The sequence below is a fragment of the Myxine glutinosa genome, chromosome 1 (genome assembly GCF_964187855.1).
Source record: "Myxine glutinosa chromosome 1, kmMyxGlut1.1, whole genome shotgun sequence".
In the NCBI taxonomy this organism is placed as follows: Eukaryota; Metazoa; Chordata; class Myxini; order Myxiniformes; family Myxinidae; genus Myxine; species Myxine glutinosa.
This window is the reverse complement of record NC_136261.1, coordinates 400,812,841-400,835,582: the sequence shown is the minus strand read 5'-3', so window position 1 is coordinate 400,835,582 and position 22,742 is coordinate 400,812,841. Positions and strand designations below refer to the sequence as shown.

At 42.7% G+C, this 22,742-nt stretch overlaps 1 protein-coding gene across 2 annotated transcripts in view; it reads right to left on the bottom strand.

Annotated features, from left to right (window-relative positions):
- The window catches only part of LOC137416847 (uncharacterized), a 28,652-nt gene extending 5,910 nt beyond the window's left edge, over positions 1–22,742 (bottom strand). Inside the window, exons 1-4 of one of the 2 annotated variants that reach the window (XM_078770346.1) lie at positions 22,435–22,742; positions 21,951–22,335; positions 12,822–13,139; positions 11,144–11,513 (exon numbers count right to left, since the gene is read on the bottom strand). In XM_078770346.1, the coding sequence (XP_078626472.1) occupies positions 11,371–11,513; positions 12,822–13,139; positions 21,951–22,332 (843 nt within the window). In that variant the 5' untranslated portion in view covers positions 22,333–22,335; positions 22,435–22,742 and the 3' untranslated portion in view covers positions 11,144–11,370. Of the gene's footprint in view, positions 1–11,143; positions 11,514–12,821; positions 13,140–21,950; positions 22,336–22,434 lie in introns of those variants that run through there. The other variant, XM_068102506.2, reaches the window with a different exon arrangement.

Sequence of the window (22,742 nt, the reverse complement as noted above, 5' to 3'; positions counted from 1 at the left end):
ATCCAACGGAAGGAAATCTCATTTCCTTTCACAAAGCCCGAAACAAGTGTGTGTCCACGCTCAGGAGAGCCAGGAAACAATATCTCTCCGTTCTCAGGACCGAACTCTCTTATCTGTCTCCCTCTTCCAAATCCTGGTGGCGTCTGGTCAAATCTGTTTCTGGTGTTTGTTGCCCCTCCATCCCCTCCCTCACCTCAAATGGCCACACGGCTGACTCCGCACGCGAAAAAGCTGAATGCCTCAACTCTGTGTTTGCCTCTAAATCTTGTGTCCCAAACCCATCCCTCTCTGTACCCACCGTACCCAGTCGTACCCAGCTGCTCCTGGACTCTGTGTCCTTTCCTCCTGACAAGGTGGAAAAGTTTCTGTCAACCCTCGACTCGGATTCTGCATCTGGACCTGACGGCATCAGCCCACGGGTCCTAAAATCCTGTTCTTCCGCTCTTTCACTCCCTCTCTCTGTTCTCTTCACCCTCTCTTTTGCTCAAGGTCATCTTCCATCTGCTTGGAAATCTGCCAACATCACCGCTTTGCACAAAAAAGGTGCAAAAACAGATCCCAGCAACTACAGACCAATCAGCCTTCTCCCAATTATCAGCAAAGTCATGGAATCCATCATTGCTTCAGATATGAAATCTTTCCTCTTCTCCAATGGCTTGATCTCTGATCATCAATTTGGTTTCAGACCTGGACACTCTACTCTGGACATGCTGCTTCTGCTTTCTCAACAATGGATGGAGGTCCTCAATGCCAAACAGGAAATTAGAGCAGTCTCTCTTGACATATCACGTGCCTTCGATACGGTCTGGCACCCCGCTCTGCTCACCAAACTCTCCTCTTTTGGTATCCATGGAAATCTCCACGCATGGCTGGCGGACTTCCTCTAGTCGTAGTCAACGTGTGGCCCTGAATGGGTTTCTCTCATCTCCTCTTCATGTTCAGGCTGGAGTTCCACAAGGCAGTGTTCTAGGCCCTGTCCTTTTTCTGGTCTTCATCAATGATCTCTCTGACTCTCTTGAAAATCCTCTGTATCTCTTTGCTGATGACTCTACTCTCTGTCGCTCCATTCTTCATCCCTCAGATCGGCAGTCTGCTGCCTCCTCACTCTCTGCAGACCTGGACAAAATCACAGACTGGGCAAACAAGTGGAACATGTCTTTCAATCCTGACAAATCTCACACTCTTACGATGTCTCTCCGAAAAGACCGACTGGACAACCCTCCCATCCACTTTCTGAATAATCCTCTCCAAGAAGTTCTGTCACTCAAGCTTTTGGGTCTCACTATCTGCCATGATCTTTCCTGGGAAAACCACATTTCAAATCTGGCCTCCAAAGCCAGTCGCCGACTGGGCATCCTCCGTCATGCGAAGTCCTTCCTTGGCACACCTGAGCTCCTCACCACATACAAGGCTTTCATCCGCAGCTCAATGGAATACTGCTCTCCCCTCTGGGCTGGTGCTCCTGCCTCACACCTAGCTCGTCTTCAAGCTGTTGAAACCAAAGCATTCAGAATCATTGGAATCTCCCGCGATGAAGCCAACTCCAAGGGCCTCTCACTCACTCACCGCAGGCAGGTTGGTGGTCTTTCCATCTTCTACCGACTCCTCTCTGGCCTTGCCCCCCCAGCTCTCTCTGGGCTCTGTCCCGCAAATATTCCTACAGGTCGCACAAGATCTGCCTGCAACCCTCTTATGGTCAAACTGCCAAAATCAAGACTCTCTGCTCACCTTCACTCCTTCATCCCTCTTTTCTCCCGCCTCTGGAACAAACTCCCTCACTCTCTTCAATCCCACTCCACCCTCCAGGTCTTTAAAACAGCTGTTCACCACCATCTCTTATCTTCCCCCATCCAAAACCTTGATCTTTTCTACCCCCGCTAATTTCACCCCAATTCCACTTTTTTGAAATACCAACTTCTGTCCTGGAAGTCATTGGTGTCCTTGTGTTTTATACTTCTCCCTCCACCCCCCCCCCCCCCTTCCCATGCCTCCTCCCCCCAAGCCCTCTCCCTTCCACACATCTCCCTGCTCTCAAATGTTGTGTTTGTGTGCTTCACGTTCTCTCCCCATCTTGTTTTCCGCTCCCGCTTTTTATATATTTTGTTTGTCTGGTTGATTTGTTTGTGAAGTAAATGTTAGCTCTTTCACGAGCCTCGATTCAGTATACAAAAAAAAAAAAAAAAAAAAAAAAAAAAAAGCCAACAATTAATAAAGCCAACAATTAATAAAGCCAACAATTAATAAAGTCAACAATTAATAAAGCCAACAATTAATAAAGCAAACATTTAATAAAGCCAACAATTAATAAAGCCAACAATTAATAAAGCCAACAATTAATAAAGCCAACAATTAATAAAGCCAACAATTAATAAAGCCAACAATTAATAAAGCAAACGATTAATAAAGCCAACAATTAATAAAGCCAACAATTAATAAAGCCAACAAATAATAAAGCCAACAATTAATAAAGCCAACAATTAATAAAGCCAACAATTAATAAAGCCAACAATTAATAAAGCCAACAATTAATAAAGCCAACAATTAATAAAGCCAACAATTAATAAAGCCAACAATTAATAAAGCCAACAATTAATAAAGCCAACAATTAATAAAGCCAACAATTAATAAAGCCAACAATTAATAAAGCCAACAATTAATAAAGCAAACAATTAATAAAGCCAACAATTAATAAAGCAAACAATTAATAAAGCCAACAATTAATAAAGCCAACAATTAATAAAGCCAACAATTAATAAAGCCAACAATTAATAAAGCCAACAATTAATAAAGTCAACAATTAATAAAGCCAACAATTAATAAAGCAAACATTTAATAAAGCCAACAATTAATAAAGCCAACAATTAATAAAGCCAACAATTAATAAAGCCAACAATTAATAAAGCCAACAATTAATAAAGCCAACAATTAATAAAGCAAACGATTAATAAAGCCAACAATTAATAAAGCCAACAATTAATAAAGCCAACAAATAATAAAGCCAACAATTAATAAAGCCAACAATTAATAAAGCCAACAATTAATAAAGCCAACAATTAATAAAGCCAACAATTAATAAAGCCAACAATTAATAAAGCCAACAATTAATAAAGCCAACAATTAATAAAGCCAACAATTAATAAAGCCAACAATTAATAAAGCAAACAATTAATAAAGCCAACAATTAATAAAGCAAACAATTAATAAAGCCAACAATTAATAAAGCCAACAATTAATAAAGCCAACAATTAATAAAGCCAACAATTAATAAAGCAAACAATTAATAAAGCCAACAATTCATAAAGCCAACAATTAATAAAGCCAACAATTATAAAAGCAAACAATTAATAAAGCCAACAATTAATAAAGCCAACAATTAATAAAGCCAACAATTAATAAAGCCAACAATTAATAAAGCCAACAATTAATAAAGCCAACAATTAATAAAGCAAACAATTAATAAAGCCAACAATTAATAAAGCCAACAATTAATAAAGCCAACAATTAAAGCCAACAATTAATAAAGCCAACAATTAATAAAGCCAACAATTAATAAAGCAAACAATTAATAAAGCCAACAATTAATAAAGTCAACAATTAATAAAGCCAACAATTAATAAAGCCAACAATTAATAAAGCCAACAATTAATAAAGCCAACAATTATTAAAGCAAACAATTAATAAGCCAACAATTAATAAGCCAACAATTAATAAAGCCACCAATTAAAGCCAACAATTATAAAAGCAAACAATTAATAAAGCCAACAATTAATAAAGCCAACAATTAATAAAGCCAACAATTAATAAAGCCAACAATTAATAAAGCCAACAATTAATAAAGTCAACAATTAATAAAGCCAACAATTAATAAAGCAAACAATTAATAAAGCCAACAATTAATAAAGCCAACAATTAATAAAGCCAACAATTAATAAAGCCAACAATTAATAAAGCCAACAATTAATAAAGCCAACAATTAAAGCAAACAATTAATAAAGCCAACAATTAATAAAGCCAACAATTAAAGCAAACAATTAATAAAGCCAACAATTAATAAAGCCAACAATTAATAAAGCCAACAATGAATAAAGCCAACAATTAATAAAGCCAACAATTAATAAAGCCAACAATTAATAAAGCCAACAATTAATAAAGCAAACAATTAATAAAGCCAACAATTAATAAAGCCAACAATTAATAAAGCCAACAATTAATAAAGCCAACAATTAATAAAGCCAACAATTAATAAAGCCAACAATTAATAAAGCCAACAATTAATAAAGCCAACAATTAATAAAGCCAACAGTTAATAAAGCCAACAGTTAATAAAGCCAACAATTAAAGCCAACAAATATTAAAGCAAACAATTAATAAAGCCAACAACTAATAAAGCCAACAATTAATAAAGCCAACAATTAAAGCCAACAATTAATAAAGCCAACAATTAAAGCCAACAATTATAAAAGCAAACAATTAATAAAGCCAACAATTAATAAAGCCAACAATTAATAAAGCCAACAATTAATAAAGTCAACAATTAATAAAGCCAACAATTAATAAAGCCAACAATTAATAAAGCCAACAATTAATAAAGCCAACAATTAATAAAGCCAACAATTAATAAAGCAAACAATTAATAAAGCCAACAATTAATAAAGCCAACAATTAATAAATCCAACAATTAATAAAGCCAACAATTAATAAAGCCAACAATTAATAAAGCCAACAATTAATAAAGCCAACAATTAATAAAGCCAACAATTAATAAAGCCAACAATTAATAAAGCCAACAATTAATAAAGCCAACAATTAATAAAGCCAACAATTAATAAAGCCAACAATTAATAAAGCCAACAATTAATAAAGCCAACAATTAATAAAGCCAACAATTAATAAAGCAAACAATTAATAAAGCCAACAATTAATAAAGCCAACAATTAATAAAGCCAACAATTAATAAAGCCAACAATTAAAAAAGCCAACAATTAATAAAGCCAACAATTAATAAAGCCAACAATTAATAAAGCCAACAATTAATAAAGCAAACAATTAATAAAGCCAACAATTAATAAAGCCAACAATTAATAAAGCCAACAATTAATAAAGCAAACATTTAATAAAGCCAACAATTAATAAAGCCAACAATTAATAAAGCCAACAATTATAAAAGCAAACAATTAATAAAGCCAACAATTAATAAAGCCAACAATTAATAAAGCCAACAATTAATAAAGCCAACAATTAATGAAGCCAACAATTAATAAAGCCAACAATTAATAAAGCCAACAATTAAAGCCAACAATTAATAAAGCCAACAATTAATAAAGCCAACAATTAATAAAGCCAACAATTATTAAAGCAAACAATTAATAAGCCAACAATTAATAAGCCAACAATTAATAAAGCCACCAATTAAAGCCAACAATTATAAAAGCCAACAATTAATAAAGCCAACAATTAATAAAGCCAACAATTAATAAAGCCAACAATTAATAAAGCCAACAATTAATAAAGCCAACAATTAATAAAGCCAACAATTAATAAAGCCAACAATTAATAAAGCAAATGATTAATAAAGCCAACAATTAATAAAGCCAACAATTAATAAAGCCAACAATTATAAAAGCAAACAATTAATAAATAGCCAACAATTAATTAAATTAATAAATTACAATTAATACAATTAATTAATACAATTAATACAATTAATACAATTAAACAATTAATAAATTACCTTTGGCTACGGCTTCCCCTTCGCTCCCACCTTTTGTTCATATGTGTGTTGTACCGTCCACCAAACAGTGATGACTCCATCTACATCTCGCTGTCTGAGAATATGGACCAACTTCTATCTACCCATCCCAACTCTCTCTTCCTCATATGTGGTGATTTCAACTGTCACCATGCCAGTTGGCTGGGTGTGGGTACCTCTCTCACCAGCCATGGCTCTTCAGCAAAGGACTTCTGTGACTCACTGGGACTGACACAAACTGTCAATTTCCCGACCCGGATTTCAGTCAACGGAGCATCTTCTCTTCTGGACTTGGTTATGACTAACTTCCCTGAAAATGTCTGCTGCTCTTCTTCTGCTCCAATCGGTTCTTCTGATCATGTGCTTGTTAAAGTGGACATCTCTCTGACCATTCTCAGAGAGCCTCCTCAGCGTCGACGAGTCTGGCATTTCACTCAGGCCAACTGGCACGGTCTTCAAGCAGCCATCAATCATCTGGACTGGTCTCCCATCTCTACTGCCTCTGACATAAATTCTTCCTGGGAATTCTTCCAAAGCAAACTGCTCTCTCTCATGCACAGATTTATCCCATCTCGTCTTCTGTTGTCATACCCTTCCTCCCGTCCATGGTACACGGAATCTTGTGGTGAGGCTATTGCCCAGAAACAACTTGCTTTCGTCTCCTGGAAAGCAAATCCAACGGAAGGAAATCTCATTTCCTTTCACAAAGCCCGAAACAAGTGTGTGTCCACGCTCAGGAGAGCCAGGAAACAATATCTCTCCGTTCTCAGGACCGAACTCTCTTATCTGTCTCCCTCTTCCAAATCCTGGTGGCGTCTGGTCAAATCTGTTTCTGGTGTTTGTTGCCCCTCCATCCCCTCCCTCACCTCAAATGGCCACACGGCTGACTCCGCACGCGAAAAAGCTGAATGCCTCAACTCTGTGTTTGCCTCTAAATCTTGTGTCCCAAACCCATCCCTCTCTGTACCCACCGTACCCAGTCGTACCCAGCTGCTCCTGGACTCTGTGTCCTTTCCTCCTGACAAGGTGGAAAAGTTTCTGTCAACCCTCGACTCGGATTCTGCATCTGGACCTGACGGCATCAGCCCACGGGTCCTAAAATCCTGTTCTTCCGCTCTTTCACTCCCTCTCTCTGTTCTCTTCACCCTCTCTTTTGCTCAAGGTCATCTTCCATCTGCTTGGAAATCTGCCAACATCACCGCTTTGCACAAAAAAGGTGCAAAAACAGATCCCAGCAACTACAGACCAATCAGCCTTCTCCCAATTATCAGCAAAGTCATGGAATCCATCATTGCTTCAGATATGAAATCTTTCCTCTTCTCCAATGGCTTGATCTCTGATCATCAATTTGGTTTCAGACCTGGACACTCTACTCTGGACATGCTGCTTCTGCTTTCTCAACAATGGATGGAGGTCCTCAATGCCAAACAGGAAATTAGAGCAGTCTCTCTTGACATATCACGTGCCTTCGATACGGTCTGGCACCCCGCTCTGCTCACCAAACTCTCCTCTTTTGGTATCCATGGAAATCTCCACGCATGGCTGGCGGACTTCCTCTAGTCGTAGTCAACGTGTGGCCCTGAATGGGTTTCTCTCATCTCCTCTTCATGTTCAGGCTGGAGTTCCACAAGGCAGTGTTCTAGGCCCTGTCCTTTTTCTGGTCTTCATCAATGATCTCTCTGACTCTCTTGAAAATCCTCTGTATCTCTTTGCTGATGACTCTACTCTCTGTCGCTCCATTCTTCATCCCTCAGATCGGCAGTCTGCTGCCTCCTCACTCTCTGCAGACCTGGACAAAATCACAGACTGGGCAAACAAGTGGAACATGTCTTTCAATCCTGACAAATCTCACACTCTTACGATGTCTCTCCGAAAAGACCGACTGGACAACCCTCCCATCCACTTTCTGAATAATCCTCTCCAAGAAGTTCTGTCACTCAAGCTTTTGGGTCTCACTATCTGCCATGATCTTTCCTGGGAAAACCACATTTCAAATCTGGCCTCCAAAGCCAGTCGCCGACTGGGCATCCTCCGTCATGCGAAGTCCTTCCTTGGCACACCTGAGCTCCTCACCACATACAAGGCTTTCATCCGCAGCTCAATGGAATACTGCTCTCCCCTCTGGGCTGGTGCTCCTGCCTCACACCTAGCTCGTCTTCAAGCTGTTGAAACCAAAGCATTCAGAATCATTGGAATCTCCCGCGATGAAGCCAACTCCAAGGGCCTCTCACTCACTCACCGCAGGCAGGTTGGTGGTCTTTCCATCTTCTACCGACTCCTCTCTGGCCTTGCCCCCCCAGCTCTCTCTGGGCTCTGTCCCGCAAATATTCCTACAGGTCGCACAAGATCTGCCTGCAACCCTCTTATGGTCAAACTGCCAAAATCAAGACTCTCTGCTCACCTTCACTCCTTCATCCCTCTTTTCTCCCGCCTCTGGAACAAACTCCCTCACTCTCTTCAATCCCACTCCACCCTCCAGGTCTTTAAAACAGCTGTTCACCACCATCTCTTATCTTCCCCCATCCAAAACCTTGATCTTTTCTACCCCCGCTAATTTCACCCCAATTCCACTTTTTTGAAATACCAACTTCTGTCCTGGAAGTCATTGGTGTCCTTGTGTTTTATACTTCTCCCTCCACCCCCCCCCCCCCCCTTCCCATGCCTCCTCCCCCCAAGCCCTCTCCCTTCCACACATCTCCCTGCTCTCAAATGTTGTGTTTGTGTGCTTCACGTTCTCTCCCCATCTTGTTTTCCGCTCCCGCTTTTTATATATTTTGTTTGTCTGGTTGATTTGTTTGTGAAGTAAATGTTAGCTCTTTCACGAGCCTCGATTCAGTATACAAAAAAGAAAAAAAAAAAAGAAAAAAAAAAAGCCAACAATTAATAAAGCCAACAATTAATAAAGCCAACAATTAATAAAGCCAACAATTAATAAAGCCAACAATTAATAAAGCAAACAATTAATAAAGCAAACAATTAATAAAGCCAACAATTAATAAAGCCAACAATTAATAAAGCCAACAATTAATAAAGCCAACAATTAATAAAGCCAACAATTAATAAAGCCAACAATTAATAAAGCCAACAATTAATAAAGCCAACAATTAATAAAGCCAACAATTAATAAAGCCAACAATTAATAAAGCCAACAATTAATAAAGCCAACAATTAATAAAGCCAACAATTAATAAAGCCAACAATTAATAAAGCAAACAATTAATAAAGCCAACAATTAATAAAGCCAACAATTAATAAAGCCAACAATTAATAAAGCCAACAATTAATAAAGCCAACAATTAATAAAGCCAACAATTAATAAAGCCAACAATTAATAAAGCCAACAATTAATAAAGCCAACAATTAATAAAGCCAACAATTAATAAAGCAAACAATTAATAAAGCCAACAATTAATAAAGTCAACAATTAATAAAGCCAACAATTAATAAAGCCAACAATTAATAAAGCCAACAATTAATAAAGCAAACATTTAATAAAGCCAACAATTAATAAAGCCAACAATTAATAAAGCCAACAATTATAAAAGCAAACGATTAATAAAGCCAACAATTAATAAAGCCAACAATTAATAAAGCCAACAATTAATAAAGCCAACAATTAATGAAGCCAACAATTAATAAAGCCAACAATTAATAAAGCCAACAATTAAAGCCAACAATTAATAAAGCCAACAATTAATAAAGCCAACAATTAATAAAGCCAACAATTATTAAAGCAAACAATTAATAAGCCAACAATTAATAAGCCAACAATTAATAAAGCCACCAATTAAAGCCAACAATTATAAAAGCCAACAATTAATAAAGCCAACAATTAATAAAGCCAACAATTAATAAAGCCAACAATTAATAAAGCCAACAATTAATAAAGCCAACAATTAATAAAGCCAACAATTAAAAAAGCCAACAATTAATAAAGCCAACAATTAATAAAGCCAACAATTAATAAAGCCAACAATTATAAAAGCAAACAATTAATAAAGCCAACAATTAATAAAGCCAACAATTATAAAAGCAAACAATTAATAAAGCCAACAATTAATAAAGCCAACAATTAATAAAGCCAACAATTAATAAAGCCAACAATTAATAAAGCAAACAATTAATAAAGCCAACAATTAATAAAGCCAACAATTAATAAAGCCAACAATTAAAGCCAACAATTAATAAAGCCAACAATTAATAAAGCCAACAATTAATAAAGCCAACAATTAATAAAGCCAACAATTATTAAAGCAAACAATTAATAAGCCAACAATTAATAAGCCAACAATTAATAAAGCCACCAATTAAAGCCAACAATTATAAAAGCAAACAATTAATAAAGCCAACAATTAATAAAGCCAACAATTAATAAAGCCAACAATTAATAAAGCCAACAATTAATAAAGCCAACAATTAATAAAGCAAACAATTAATAAAGCCAACAATTAATAAAGCAAACAATTAATAAAGCCAACAATTAATAAAGCCAACAATTAATAAAGCCAACAATTAATAAAGCCAACAATTAATAAAGCCAATAATTAATAAAGCCAACAATTAATAAAGCAAACAATTAATAAAGCCAACAATTAATAAAGCCAACAATTAATAAAGCCAACAATTAATAAAGAAAACAATTAATAAAGCCAATAATTAATAAGCCAACAATTAATAAAGCCAACAATTAATAAAGCCAACAATTAATAAAGCAAACAATTATTAAAGCCAATAATTAATAAGCAGACCAGCATGATAAAAGTACATTCAAGTCCATAGCTAAAGTCAGATTGCTTGATTACATGGACCTTGATTACATGGGCCTTGATTACATGGACCTTGATTACATGGACCTTGATTACATGGACCTTGATTACATGGGCCTTGATTACATGGGCCTTGATTACATGGGCCTTGATTACATGGGCCTTGATTACATGGGCCTTGATTACATGGACCTTGATTACATGGACCTTGATTACATGGACCTTGATTACATGGACCTTGATTACATGGACCTTGATTACATGGGCCTTGATTACATGGGCCTTGATTACATGGGCCTTGATTGCATGGACCTTGATTACATGGACCTTGATTGCATGGACCTTGATTGCATGGACCTTGATTACATGGGCCTTGATTACATGGGCCTTGATTACATGGACCTTGATTACATGGACCTTGATTACATGGACCTTGATTACATGGGCCTTGATTACATGGACCTTGATTACATGGACCTTGATTACATGGACCTTGCTACATGGACCTTGATTACCTGGGCCTTGATTACATGGGCCTTGATTACATGGACCTTGATTACCTGGGCCTTGATTACATGGCCTTTTGTTTGCCATTTGTTTAATCATATGGCAATCCAGCAGGCAAACAGAAATCAGTCGAGTTTTATTCATGAAACACAACTGATAGTAAACATTCAAGCTTAATTTCACAAAAGCAGAACACACCTTTTCCCTATAACATTACCATTTCCTTACCTTTAATTCTTTAATTTTGTTAATTCTTTATTTAAATTTTTATTAATTAAAGATTATTTAATTCTTAAAGCACGTTTCTGTTAATAAATACTTTATCATTACCATATTTGTGTGTTTTATTCAAGTGTTCACAAGTTTCAGGGTTTTATAAACTAGGCGTATCAGGAGCGATGTTGGAAATCTGGTCGAACTCTCGCCGCTGCAGCTACCACTTTCTGCCTCATGTTCGGTGAAGCTAACGTCATTGGTACTCTGGATATGGTCTGAAAAGCAGATTACATTGACAATGATTATTTAATTAAATCCCGTCAAGCACGACTAGCTTGAAGTTACAGCGTACAACAAAAATCGATATGCTGGAAAGATGGATAGTAGCTCACCAGATCCGACGCCATGGTGACCGCCGAGAGCATCAACATATTGATAACATTACCAATTTATACATATAAGAGATTCCAGTTCATCGCAGGGTGAACACACACACACACACACACACACACACACACACACACACACACACACACACACACACACACACACACACACACACACACACACACACACACACACACACCAGGCAAGCTGGTACTCACTTTGTCGACCTCGGAAGGATGACAGGCTGAGTCAACCCTCTTGACGTTCATTCAACGATCGACCGGGATTCGAACCCAGGATCCTCGGATCAAATCAAATCATGGTATTGATAGCTATATTTATCAGTGAGGTTAAACGTAACAATAAACTTACCCTCCTCCACCATTGCCTCCAACAGCACTGGCTGAATCCAGTGTGCCGGTTCTCCCGCAGTTTGTTGGTCTGTGACCAAGAACGGCGTCCAACATGTTGCACCACTTCGAAGTCTTTCGATCAGCCCCACCCACTACGGTTGTTGTGATCTTTTAGTTTTCTATAACCTTGTCTTAGTTTTTTGCAGACCGCTGGACCCCTGCATCCTGCAAACGCTGCGATATGCTTTGGTGGACCTTCTCATTTCGTATGCTGGACTGCAGATCTCGTTGGATTTGCTCTTCCGACCAAACACTGACGAGGGCTTGCCCCCTCTTATGCTTTAGCTATCTTCTCTCTGGAATTGTGGTATTACAAAATGGCGGTTGGGTCTGAACACAGCGTGACGGTTCTGTGACGATTGCGATTGACCAATCAACGGTCCGCAGTATTGCCAGCTCCACCCATAGGTCCGGGTTCGGCTCGCTTGGTACCTATCCATAGCAGGAACCAAATTTAGCAGGGTTACTTAGGTACGGTACGGTTCGCTTGGCAATGGAAAAACGAAAAAACGGATTTTGTTTACAGTACGGTACAGAGGTGGGAAAGCGCCATCAGTGAGCGGACAGACAAACAAACACACAAACCGGAGTGAGCAACATACTTGCCAAAAAAGTTTTTTTTTTTGGCCAAGTAACAAACCGACTCAAATGCAATATCCTCTCCTCTGGCGAGGGTACTAACGACTGTCAAACAAACATCCACCATCAAAACTTTAATCACATCAACCGGGCAAATGAAGGGCAACATCTCAGTCATGAAAAAAATGTATTACGATATCTTACCTGCATCAGGTGTTTCAGCTTGGGCCATCTTGCCCCGACGGAAGGAATTCTTATCCTTCATAGTCTCTTTTTTCTTGCAAATGATGCACACATTCGGGAGTACATGTGCCTTCCTCGACACACTCTTTCCGATGGCTGTTGCTGCTCGATTGGATCTCAGCCGTTTATGTAGCGATGGAGTACCAACAGCTGGATTTGATGCCTCTTTTTCCGTTCCCAGCTGAGATTCTGCCTTCCTCTTGCAGCGCTTTGTTGGCCGCGCAACCTTCTGCACGTTTGTGAATTTACGTCTGTCGTATGCACAATTTTCAGGGATCACTGTTGAGATGGAAAAAAAAAATCCCTTCAGCTGATGAAATGATTTTAGAGATCATAATTACCAGTCGTTGGAGAGTAATTTATAACACAGATTCTTCCACTGCCCACAAGCATGAGAGCAACAAAACAATATCAATTAGAACGACACTCTTCCAGGTCACGACGTCGACCACATTATTACACATTATAATACTTGTATCAAGTTTGATTTAAATCCATTCAGCTGTTCTCAAGTCATCAAATTTTTAGCTGACATGACCTCTGACCTTTGACCTCTTGACCCCAAAATGTAATCAGTTCATGTTTACATCATTACACATATCTGTACCAAGTTTTAATTAGATCCCTTCAGCCATTCTCAAGTTATAGACTTATTGCAGACTTAGACCTTTGACTTCTTGACCCCAAAATCGAATCAGTTCATCCATTAACTTTAAGGAAGGATTTGAGAAAAAAGTTAAAGATTATTAATATATACAACTATCTTCAACTTAGGATGTCCTTAAAGGAAGCGTTAAGGAAATCCTCAAATTTTTCCTTAAGGATGCTTTATGCACCCGGGCCATAACCTCCACCCACCTTGGGTGGTGCAAGTAAAAAAACTTCTCAATGAGAATCGAAATAATTTTACACGATAATCATTTTATTCCTCGTTTATCTGCAAGCACGTGTTCCCCATGCAACATATAACAAGCGTCATTTAAACTTGCGTGTTCTTGCTTTTAGATGCCTCTTCCTGTTTCTAATCTGATTGGTTGCCTGGCACGGCTCTTAAGGATTTCCTTAACTTCAAGGGCATCCTTATCCTTAAAGGTTGTTTATGCAACAGCACTTATGGAAATCCAACAGCACTTAGCTGAGGAATTACAGTGTGCCTCAAGAGAAATTCTTCCTTTTGGTTAGGGGAGTTTTATGCAACCAGGCACTGGTATTTGGTCATTTTCTTGATTTCTGGGTTATTTAGGCCGAAACCGCTGGGCCAAAACGGATAAATTACCCCAAAAACACAAAATTGCTGATATCTTAATCAGTAATGCTATCTTTTCCTTTTTGTACCTGAGGACTTTGTCAGGTTGCAGAAATTTTCTTTTGGCCGGTTTTGTACCTGAGTAGTGTGCGTGTATATGTGTAAATATATATATTGTTGCGGTTTTGTGTTTTTATAATAAAGGTTAATTTCCCCTCCTAGTTTAGTTACACTACAACATGTAGGCTCGTTTAAGCTCAGTTATTTCTTAGTAAATGTAAGCGTAGACCTTTCCTGTGTTTAGTTTTGCGTTGAGTAGGACAATGAGAGTTAGGTCCTTTACGATGCCTCGATGCTTTGGGTTTTGGCGCGAAATACCACAAGGCCGGCCTGAACATGTCGATCAAGGCCAAAGGAAGGCGGAGGAGGAGCCGACGGTAAGCACGAGCCGCCAATCAGGGCTCGAGGGGAGTGACTTACCACTGCGGCAAAAGGTGGGGTTTGGAACATTCGAGTCGGGCCAGGGAAGGACGATATAACCCTGTGCCCAGAGCCCCCACCTCAGTTATGAGAGGGGATGCGCTGAGTTATGAGGCAGTTGAGTTATGAGGCAGATGAGTTATGAGAGTCGGTTGAGAGCACTGTATTCAGTTATGAGAATGGATGCGCTGTGTTCAGTCCTCTGTTGGGTTATGAGAAGGGATGCGCTGAGTTGAAGTCAGGGCCGAATACGTGAGCTCTCAGTTGGTACGAACGTTGGTATACGAACTTTGCCCTGCTCCCCACGCTCCGCGCAGTTGTATTAATCGCGCTGTGAAAGACAGTCGTGCCAAGCCACAGACGCGTGCATATTTCCTTCTGCCTGCCTTTGCCGAGATACCCACCGCGAGGATTTTCCTGCCTGCCTGCCTGCCTTCGCCGGGATACGTGCTGTGACCGCCAGAGGGCCACGCCAGGTGAGCTGTTCCTGGAGGACCAAAGCCGGCGCGTGAACATTCGTCCTTCATCTCCCTGTGTGTGTAAGTCGGCCCATTGTCTGGGGAAATAAGTAAGCCTGTTTAGGACTGCCCTGTGTCTCTTCTTGTTCTACCATTGTACATTGTGTAAATAATAATTAAATCTGTTCTTCCTTTGATTCGACCGTTTCGTCCCTTCCATCATTGACTTAGCATGGTACGAATTAGATCGGTCTGATCGGGTTCAATAGCAAGGTAACAGCACGGGTCACGTGGTACGCCAGAGGAATGAGGGTGCTGTGTTGGGGGCTTTGAGAACCCTGCACTTGTAAATTGTTGTAAATATACCCTTTGTAAATAATTCTCTTTGGAAATACCTCCATTTCATGGTTAAGATCAAAGGTCGTCCCCTAGTTAGTCCATGAACAACACGTAGCGAACCATAGGCCCTCTTCGTAGTTATTTCATTATTATGTGTTTCAGGTAAGGCTGCGTTTCCAATAGTTTGACTCTACGTTGCATGAATCAAATAAGATAGGCCCCATTCCGTCCATTTGCTCTCCCTCTCCAAATTGTGGTACGTCGTTGCCAGCAGCCAGAACTCCATTATGCACGAGGCCAAGGACAGGAAAAAGGGGGCGGAACACCGAGGAAGAGATGTGGGCCCTGTCATCAACCCGCCAGGGGCGTGGTCGGTAAGCCCTAACCACCAACCAGCACCGCGGTGAGCCAACCGGTAGGCGTGTTCTCAGAGCTGGCGGCTTGATACGGCCACGAGTAATAAATAAATCAAAAATAAATCCCTGTTTTGCGGAGGGATTGCTGAAGGTATTCGGGGATAACACCTTGACCAATAACCCTGATCAATCCCACCCTGCAAAAGAGCGTTACAAGTACCAGGACCGGTCGGACGGCCAGCTTAACAGGACAAGGGGATTAATCCCCCCTTGCTAACGTGAGTCCCGTCCCCCGGATCCGTAACAATTGCAACAATCGCCTAACAGATCCGCAATCCGATCCCACTCCTGACACCAATTGTTGCGGATCCGGGGTACGGCACTCCCGTTAGCAAGGGGGGGGGGGTGGTTAATCCCCTTGTCCTGTTAAGCTGGCCGTCCGACCGGTCCTGGTACTTGTAACGCTCTTTTGCGGGGTGGGATTGATCAGGGTTATTGGTCCAGGTGTTATCCCGAATACCTTTATCAATCCCTCCGCAAAACAGGGAGACAAGTACCGCTCGAACCACGGACAAGATGGTATTTGCCGAGCGGTTTAGCAATCTGCGGTTCGAGCCGTTATCAGCAGACTAAACCCGATTATAAAGCGGTTGACCAAATCGTGCCACGTATATTCAAATGAAAGAAGGGACGAAAACGATCGAATGAGAAAGAAACCAAAGGTAAGAAGGAACACTGGTTTATTATTATCTACAAGAGGAAAACGAAAGAAGGGCATTTAAACAGTGAAGAAGAAGAAGATACACAGGGCAGCCTTAAACAGTCTTAATTATGGAATCCCAGACAACAAGAAGGACAGACGATGGACTTACATGACAAAGGGAATTGCAGGCAGGAATCACTGGACGAAAGAGAAGGGTCCGTGCAGGACAGCAGGGCTGGAAGGTTCGGCAGGGTACAGCAAGGAGGTCCGCTCCAGCTCCATGCTGGAAGCGAGCAGCCGGCGGCAGGTACACGTATTCATTTCACGTGGTAGGGCTGTTTGAAGCAGCATGTCAGAGCTCCACGCAGCTTCGTCTCTCTCTCTGCCTTCTTGGTTCCAACGCTCTTCCAACTCCACTCAACTCTCTCAACTTCTCGGTTCAGCTGGAGCACTCCTCTCCCTCTCGTGCCTTCTCACCGACTCTTCCGAAGCAGTCCCTTGCAGTTGCTTTTATTGCTCTCTCCGAAATCAAGCCGCCAGGGGCGTGGTCGGTAAGCCCTAACCACCAACCAGCACCGCGGTGAGAGAACCGGTAGGCGTGTTCTCAGAGCTGGCGGCTTGATACGGCCGACAGCAATAAAAGGCGGGCGTGGGGGACTGCTTACAGCAGATGAGTGATCCAGCTGAAAAGAGACAGAGGAGGAAGAGCCAAGAGGACAAAGAGGGGAGTGATCCAGCCGAACCGAGAGAGAGAGAGACGTGAGGGGGTGCTCGTATTGCGGCAATAGGCCGAGACCCTCAAGGCCCTATTGCCGCTCGGTGAGACGCGAAGCTGTTTGCCGGGTTTTTTGCCTCGAGCCCGGAGCGTGAACCGCGAGCGTGGACCTCAATGCCTGAACCATCTGCCCCGGACCTTCCTCCCGAACCATCTGCCTGGACTCTTCTCCTCCTGCCATCTTTACCATTGCCATTTCTCCCATTCGTGTAAGTGTGTTCGTTCTGTCTGTATTGTCCTGGGGATAAGTTAAGCCTGTGTAGATAAGCTTGCCCTGTGTCCTGCTCCTTCCATTTCTTGTATATTCTCACCCGTTCATTTCCTCTTGTAGATAGCAATAAACCTGTGTTCTTTCCTTACTTTGGTTTCTTCTTTCTCCTTCGATCGTTTTCGTCCCTTCCTTCATTTGAGTATCTTTTTTTTTTCTTTTTTTTTTGTATACTGAATCGAGCCTCGTGAAAGAGCTGACATTTACTTCACAAACAAATCAACCAGACAAACAAAATATATAAAAAGAGGGAGCGGAAGACAAGAGAATGGGGAGAGCACACAAACACTTGAGAGCACACAACATTTAAGAGCAGGGAGATGTGTGGGAGGGAGAGGGCTTGGGGGGAGGAGGCGTGGGAAGGGGGGGGGGGTGGGAGAAGTATAAAACACAAGGACACCAAGGACTTCCAGGACAGAAGTTGGTATTTCAAAAAGTGGAATTGGGGTGAAATTATCGGGGATAGAAAAGATCAAGGTTTTGGATGGGGGAAGATAAGAGATGGTGGTGAACAGCTGTTTTATAGACCTGGAGGGTGGGGTGGGATTGAAGAGAGTGAGGGAGTTTGTTCCAGAGGCGAGAGAGAAGAGGAATGAAGGAGTGAAGGTGAGCAGAGAGTCTTGATTTTGGCAGTTTAACCATAAGAGGGTTGCAGGCAGATCTTGTGCGACCTGTAGGAATATTTGCGGGACAGAGCCCAGAGAGAGCTGGGGGGGGGGGGGCAAGGCCAGAAAGGAGTCGGTGGAAGACGGAAAGACCACCAACCTGCCTGCGGTGAGTGAGTGAGAGGCCCTTGGAGTTAGCTTCATCGCGGGAGATTCCAATGATTCTGAATGCTTTGCTTTCAACAGCGTGAAGACGAGCTAGGTGTGAGGCAGGAGCACCAGCACAGAGGGGAGAGCAGTATTCCATTGAGCTGCGGATGAAAGCCTTGTACGTGGTGAGGAGCTCAGGTGTGCCAAGGAAGGACTTCGCACGACGGAGGATGCCCAGTCGGCGACTGGCTTTGGAGGCCAGATTTGAAATATGGTTTTCCCAGGAAAGATCATGGCAGATAGTGAGACCCAAAGGCGTGATTTTGGCTGAACCGCTTTTAATCGGGTTTAGTCCATTGCTAACGGCTCTGATTGCGGATTGCTAAACCGCTCGGAAAATACCATCTTGTCCGTGGTTCGAGCGGTGCTTGTCTCCCTGTTTTGCGGAGGGATTGATAAAGGTATTCGGGATAACACCTGGACCAATAACCCTGATCAATCCCACCCCGCAAAAGAGCGTTACAAGTACCAGGACCGGTCGGACGGCCAGCTTAACAGGACAAGGGGATTAACCCCCCCTTGCTAACGGGAGTGCCGTCCCCCGGATCTACAACAATTCGGTCACCACCATCTCTTATCTTCCCCAATCCAAAACCTTGAACTTTTCTACCCCCGCTAATTTCACCCCAAATCCACTTTTTTGAGGTGCCGACTTCTTTCCTGGAAGTCCTTGGTGTCCTTTCGTTTTATACCTATCCTTCCTCCCCCCAGGCCCTCTCCCTCCCACACATCTCCCGATGTCCCTGCTCTCAAATGTTGCATTTGTGTGCTTCCTCCCCTTCTCTCCCCATCTTGTCGAACGCTCCCCTTTTTATATACTTTGTTTGCTTGTTTGTTTGATTTGTTTGTTTGATAAATGTTAGCTCTTTCACGAGCCTCGACTCTGTATACAAAAAAAAAAAAAATCCGCTCGGGTGTACTCCATTACGCGTGGTTCGTGCGAGACTCGATCCCCGCTTCCGCTGTGGCGTGGGTACTTAAGGCATGTGCGAAATTGTCCCGAGACCCTTTTCCACGTCTGCCCGGAAGTGGCGACTCAGTCTCGCGGTTCGAAGACCCAGAGAGAAAAAGGGGCTTAATTTCCCCTTTGTAAAGGAACGGGCTTCGCAAAACCGCAACAATATATATATAAATCTCATCTCAATCTCCCTCTCATCCTCTGCCTTTCTCCCTCTCTTCCTCTCTTCTCTACCATCCCCTCTCCCTGTTCCTCTGCTCATCTCCCCCTCACTCCCTTCCTTCCTTCCTCTCACTCCCTTCCTTCCTTCCCCTCACTCCCTTCCTTCCTTCCTCTCACTCCCTTCCTTCCTTCCTCTCACTCCCTTCCTTCCTTCCTCTCACTCCCTTCCTTCCTTCCTCTCACTCCCTTCCTTCCTTCCTCTCACTCCATTCCTTCCTCTCACTCCATTCCTTCCTCTCACTCCCTTTCTTCCTCTCACTCCCTTTCTTCCTCTCACTCCCTTTCTTCCTCTCACTCCCTTTCTTCCTCTCACTCCCTTTCTTCCTCTCACTCCCTTTCTTCCTCTCACTCCCTTTCTTCCTCTCACTCCCTTTCTTCCTCTCACTCCCTTTCTTCCTCTCACTCCCTTTCTTCCTCTCACTCCCTTTCTTCCTCTCACTCCCTTTCTTCCTCTCACTCCCTTTCTTCCTCTCACTCCTTCTTCCTCTCACTCCCTTTCTTCCTCTCACTCCCTTCCTTCCTCTCACTCCCTTCCTTCCTCTCACTCCCTTCCTTCCTCTCACTCCCTTCCCTCCTCTCACTCCCTTCCCTCCTCTCACTCCCTTCCTTCCTCTCAGTCCCTTCCTCTCACTCCCATCCTCTCACTCCCTTTCTTCCTCTCACTCCCATCCTCTCATTCTCACCCTCTCACTCCCTTCCTCTCAATCCATTCCTTCCTCTCACTCCCTTCCTTCCTCTCACTCCCTTCCTTCCTCTCACTCACTCCCTTCCTTCCTCTCATTCTCACCCTCTCACTCCCTTCCTCTCAATCCCTTCCTTCCTCTCAATTCCCTTCCTTCCTCTCAATTCCCTTCCTTCCTCTCACTCCCTTCCTTCCTCTCACTCCCTTCCTTCCTCTCACTCCCTTCCTTCCTCTCACTCCCTTCCTTCCTCTCACTCCCTTCCTTCCTCTCATTCTCACTCCCTTCCTCTCACTCCCTTTCTTCCTCTCACTCCCTTCCTTCCTCTCACTCCCTTTCTTCCTCTCACTCCCTTCCTTCCTCTCACTCCCTTCCTTCCTCTCACTCCCTTCCTTCCTCTCACTCACTCCCTTCCTTCCTCTCATTCTCACCCTCTCACTCCCTTCCTCTCAATCCCTTCCTTCCTCTCAATTCCCTTCCTTCCTCTCACTCCCTTCCTTCCTCTCACTCCCTTCCTTCCTCTCACTCCCTTCCTTCCTCTCACTCCCTTCCTTCCTCTCATTCTCACCCTCTCACTCTCACTCCCTTTCTTCCTCTCACTCCCTTTCTTCCTCTCACTCCCTTCCTTCCTCTCACTCCCTTCCTTCCTCTCACTCCCTTCCTTCCTCTCACTCCCTTCCTTCCTCTCATTCTCACCCTCTCACTCTCACTCCCTTCCTCTCACTCCCTTTCTTCCTCTCACTCCCTTCCTTCCTCTCACTCCCTTCCTTCCTCTCACTCCCTTTCTTCCTCCCACTCCCTTCCTTCCTCTCACTCCCTTCCTTCCTCTCATTCTCACCCTCTCACTCCCTTCCTCTCAATCCCTTCCTTCCTCACTCCCTTCCTTCCTTCCTCTCATTCCCATCCTCTCATTCCCACCCTCTCACTCCCATCCTCTCACTCCCATCCTCTCACTCCCAATCTCTCATTCTCACTCTCTCACTCCCACCCTCTCATTCCCATCTCCTCACTCCCACCCTCTCATTCCCATCTCCTCATTCCCAGCCTCTCATTCCCATCCTCTCACTCCCACCCTCTCACTCCCACCCTCTCACTCCCACCCTCTCACTCCCTTCCTTCCTCTCACTCCCAATCTCTCATTCCCATCCCCTCACTCCCATCCCCTCACTCCCATCCCCTCACTCCCATCCCCTCACTCCCATCCCCTCACTCCCATCCTCTCATTCCCATCCCCTCACTCCCATCTCCTCACTCCCACCCGCTCATTCCCACCCTCTCATTCCCATCCCCTCACTCCCACCCGCTCATTCCCAGCCTCTCACTCCCACCCTCTCATTCCCATCTCCTCACTCCCATCTCCTCACTCCCAGCCTCTCACTCCCACCCTCTCATTCCCATCCCCTCACTCCCACCCTCTCATTCCCATCCCCTCACTCCCATCCCCTCACTCCCATCCTCTCATTCCCATCTCCTCACTCCCATCCCCTCACTCCCATCCCCTCACTCCCATCCTCTCCCTCTTTCCCCTTCTACTGGTATTCCTTCCTGTCAGCGAAGCGCCGTGTGTATTTCCAGGTCCGTAGTAAACGGACGGACCCTCAACTGTTACATCTTATCTGCAGGAACTTTCATCCTCAGTACGGAATACATTAATTACATCGATGAGATATAAATGGAGTTCATCACGAAAGCAGTGATTTCTCTTTCCTCTCCCGCAGGGGCAAATGTGTGTTATGATGCACCTGAAAAATAAATAATGAGAAAACGTTCCCGCAATTGTGACGTCTCACCAAACTCTGCGTCATTTCTCTCTTCTTCTTCACGACCAACCGAGTCCTCGTCTTCGATCTTGACCTCTAAGTCCCCAGGAGGTCCTTCGGTCTCTTCAGCAAACATTCCACGTCCGGTCACGACGGTCCGTCCCGATCCTCGCCCCGCTCGGCACGAATCCATGTACCGACATAGCTCGACGTACATGGTAAAGGTAAACTTCCGTGCGGACAAAGAACACAGTAGATCCCTCACCGGAGCGGGCTCGGCTCGGGCACAGAGAGCTCCGAAGATCTCGATCCCCAGACCAGTGATGGCGGATCTGAGAGACTCCTCCGATAGACCCTGGATCTTCAGCCAGGTCGGGACAAGACCGAGGTCGCCATGAGTTCTCGAATCCATTATCTGTGAATTAAAAAAAAAAAAAAACCGAGATAAATAAATAAATAAATCCGAGTTCGATTTAGTTTATTTATTTTAATACTTTGTTTTTACACAACTCACGTTTATTCTCTTTCTCTCTCTTAATAGTTGTGACGTCACTGTTCCGGTTTATAACGACTCGTCACGATCGCCAAACGCGGGTTCGTCATCCAATTCCAGGGTCTGAATGTCATTTGTTCAGAATGCCGGCGATACGTCACATACTCCTTACAAAATACACCGTGGGATACCTTGCTGATTCATCACCGTGTACGCGAATTACAGGTAAAAGGTAAGTGCGATACCTCAACAAGCTGGACCACCTGTCAGATCCGTCATCAAAGAGAGGGAAAAGAGGTCTGCTCAACATCAATTTCCGGCGCGTCATC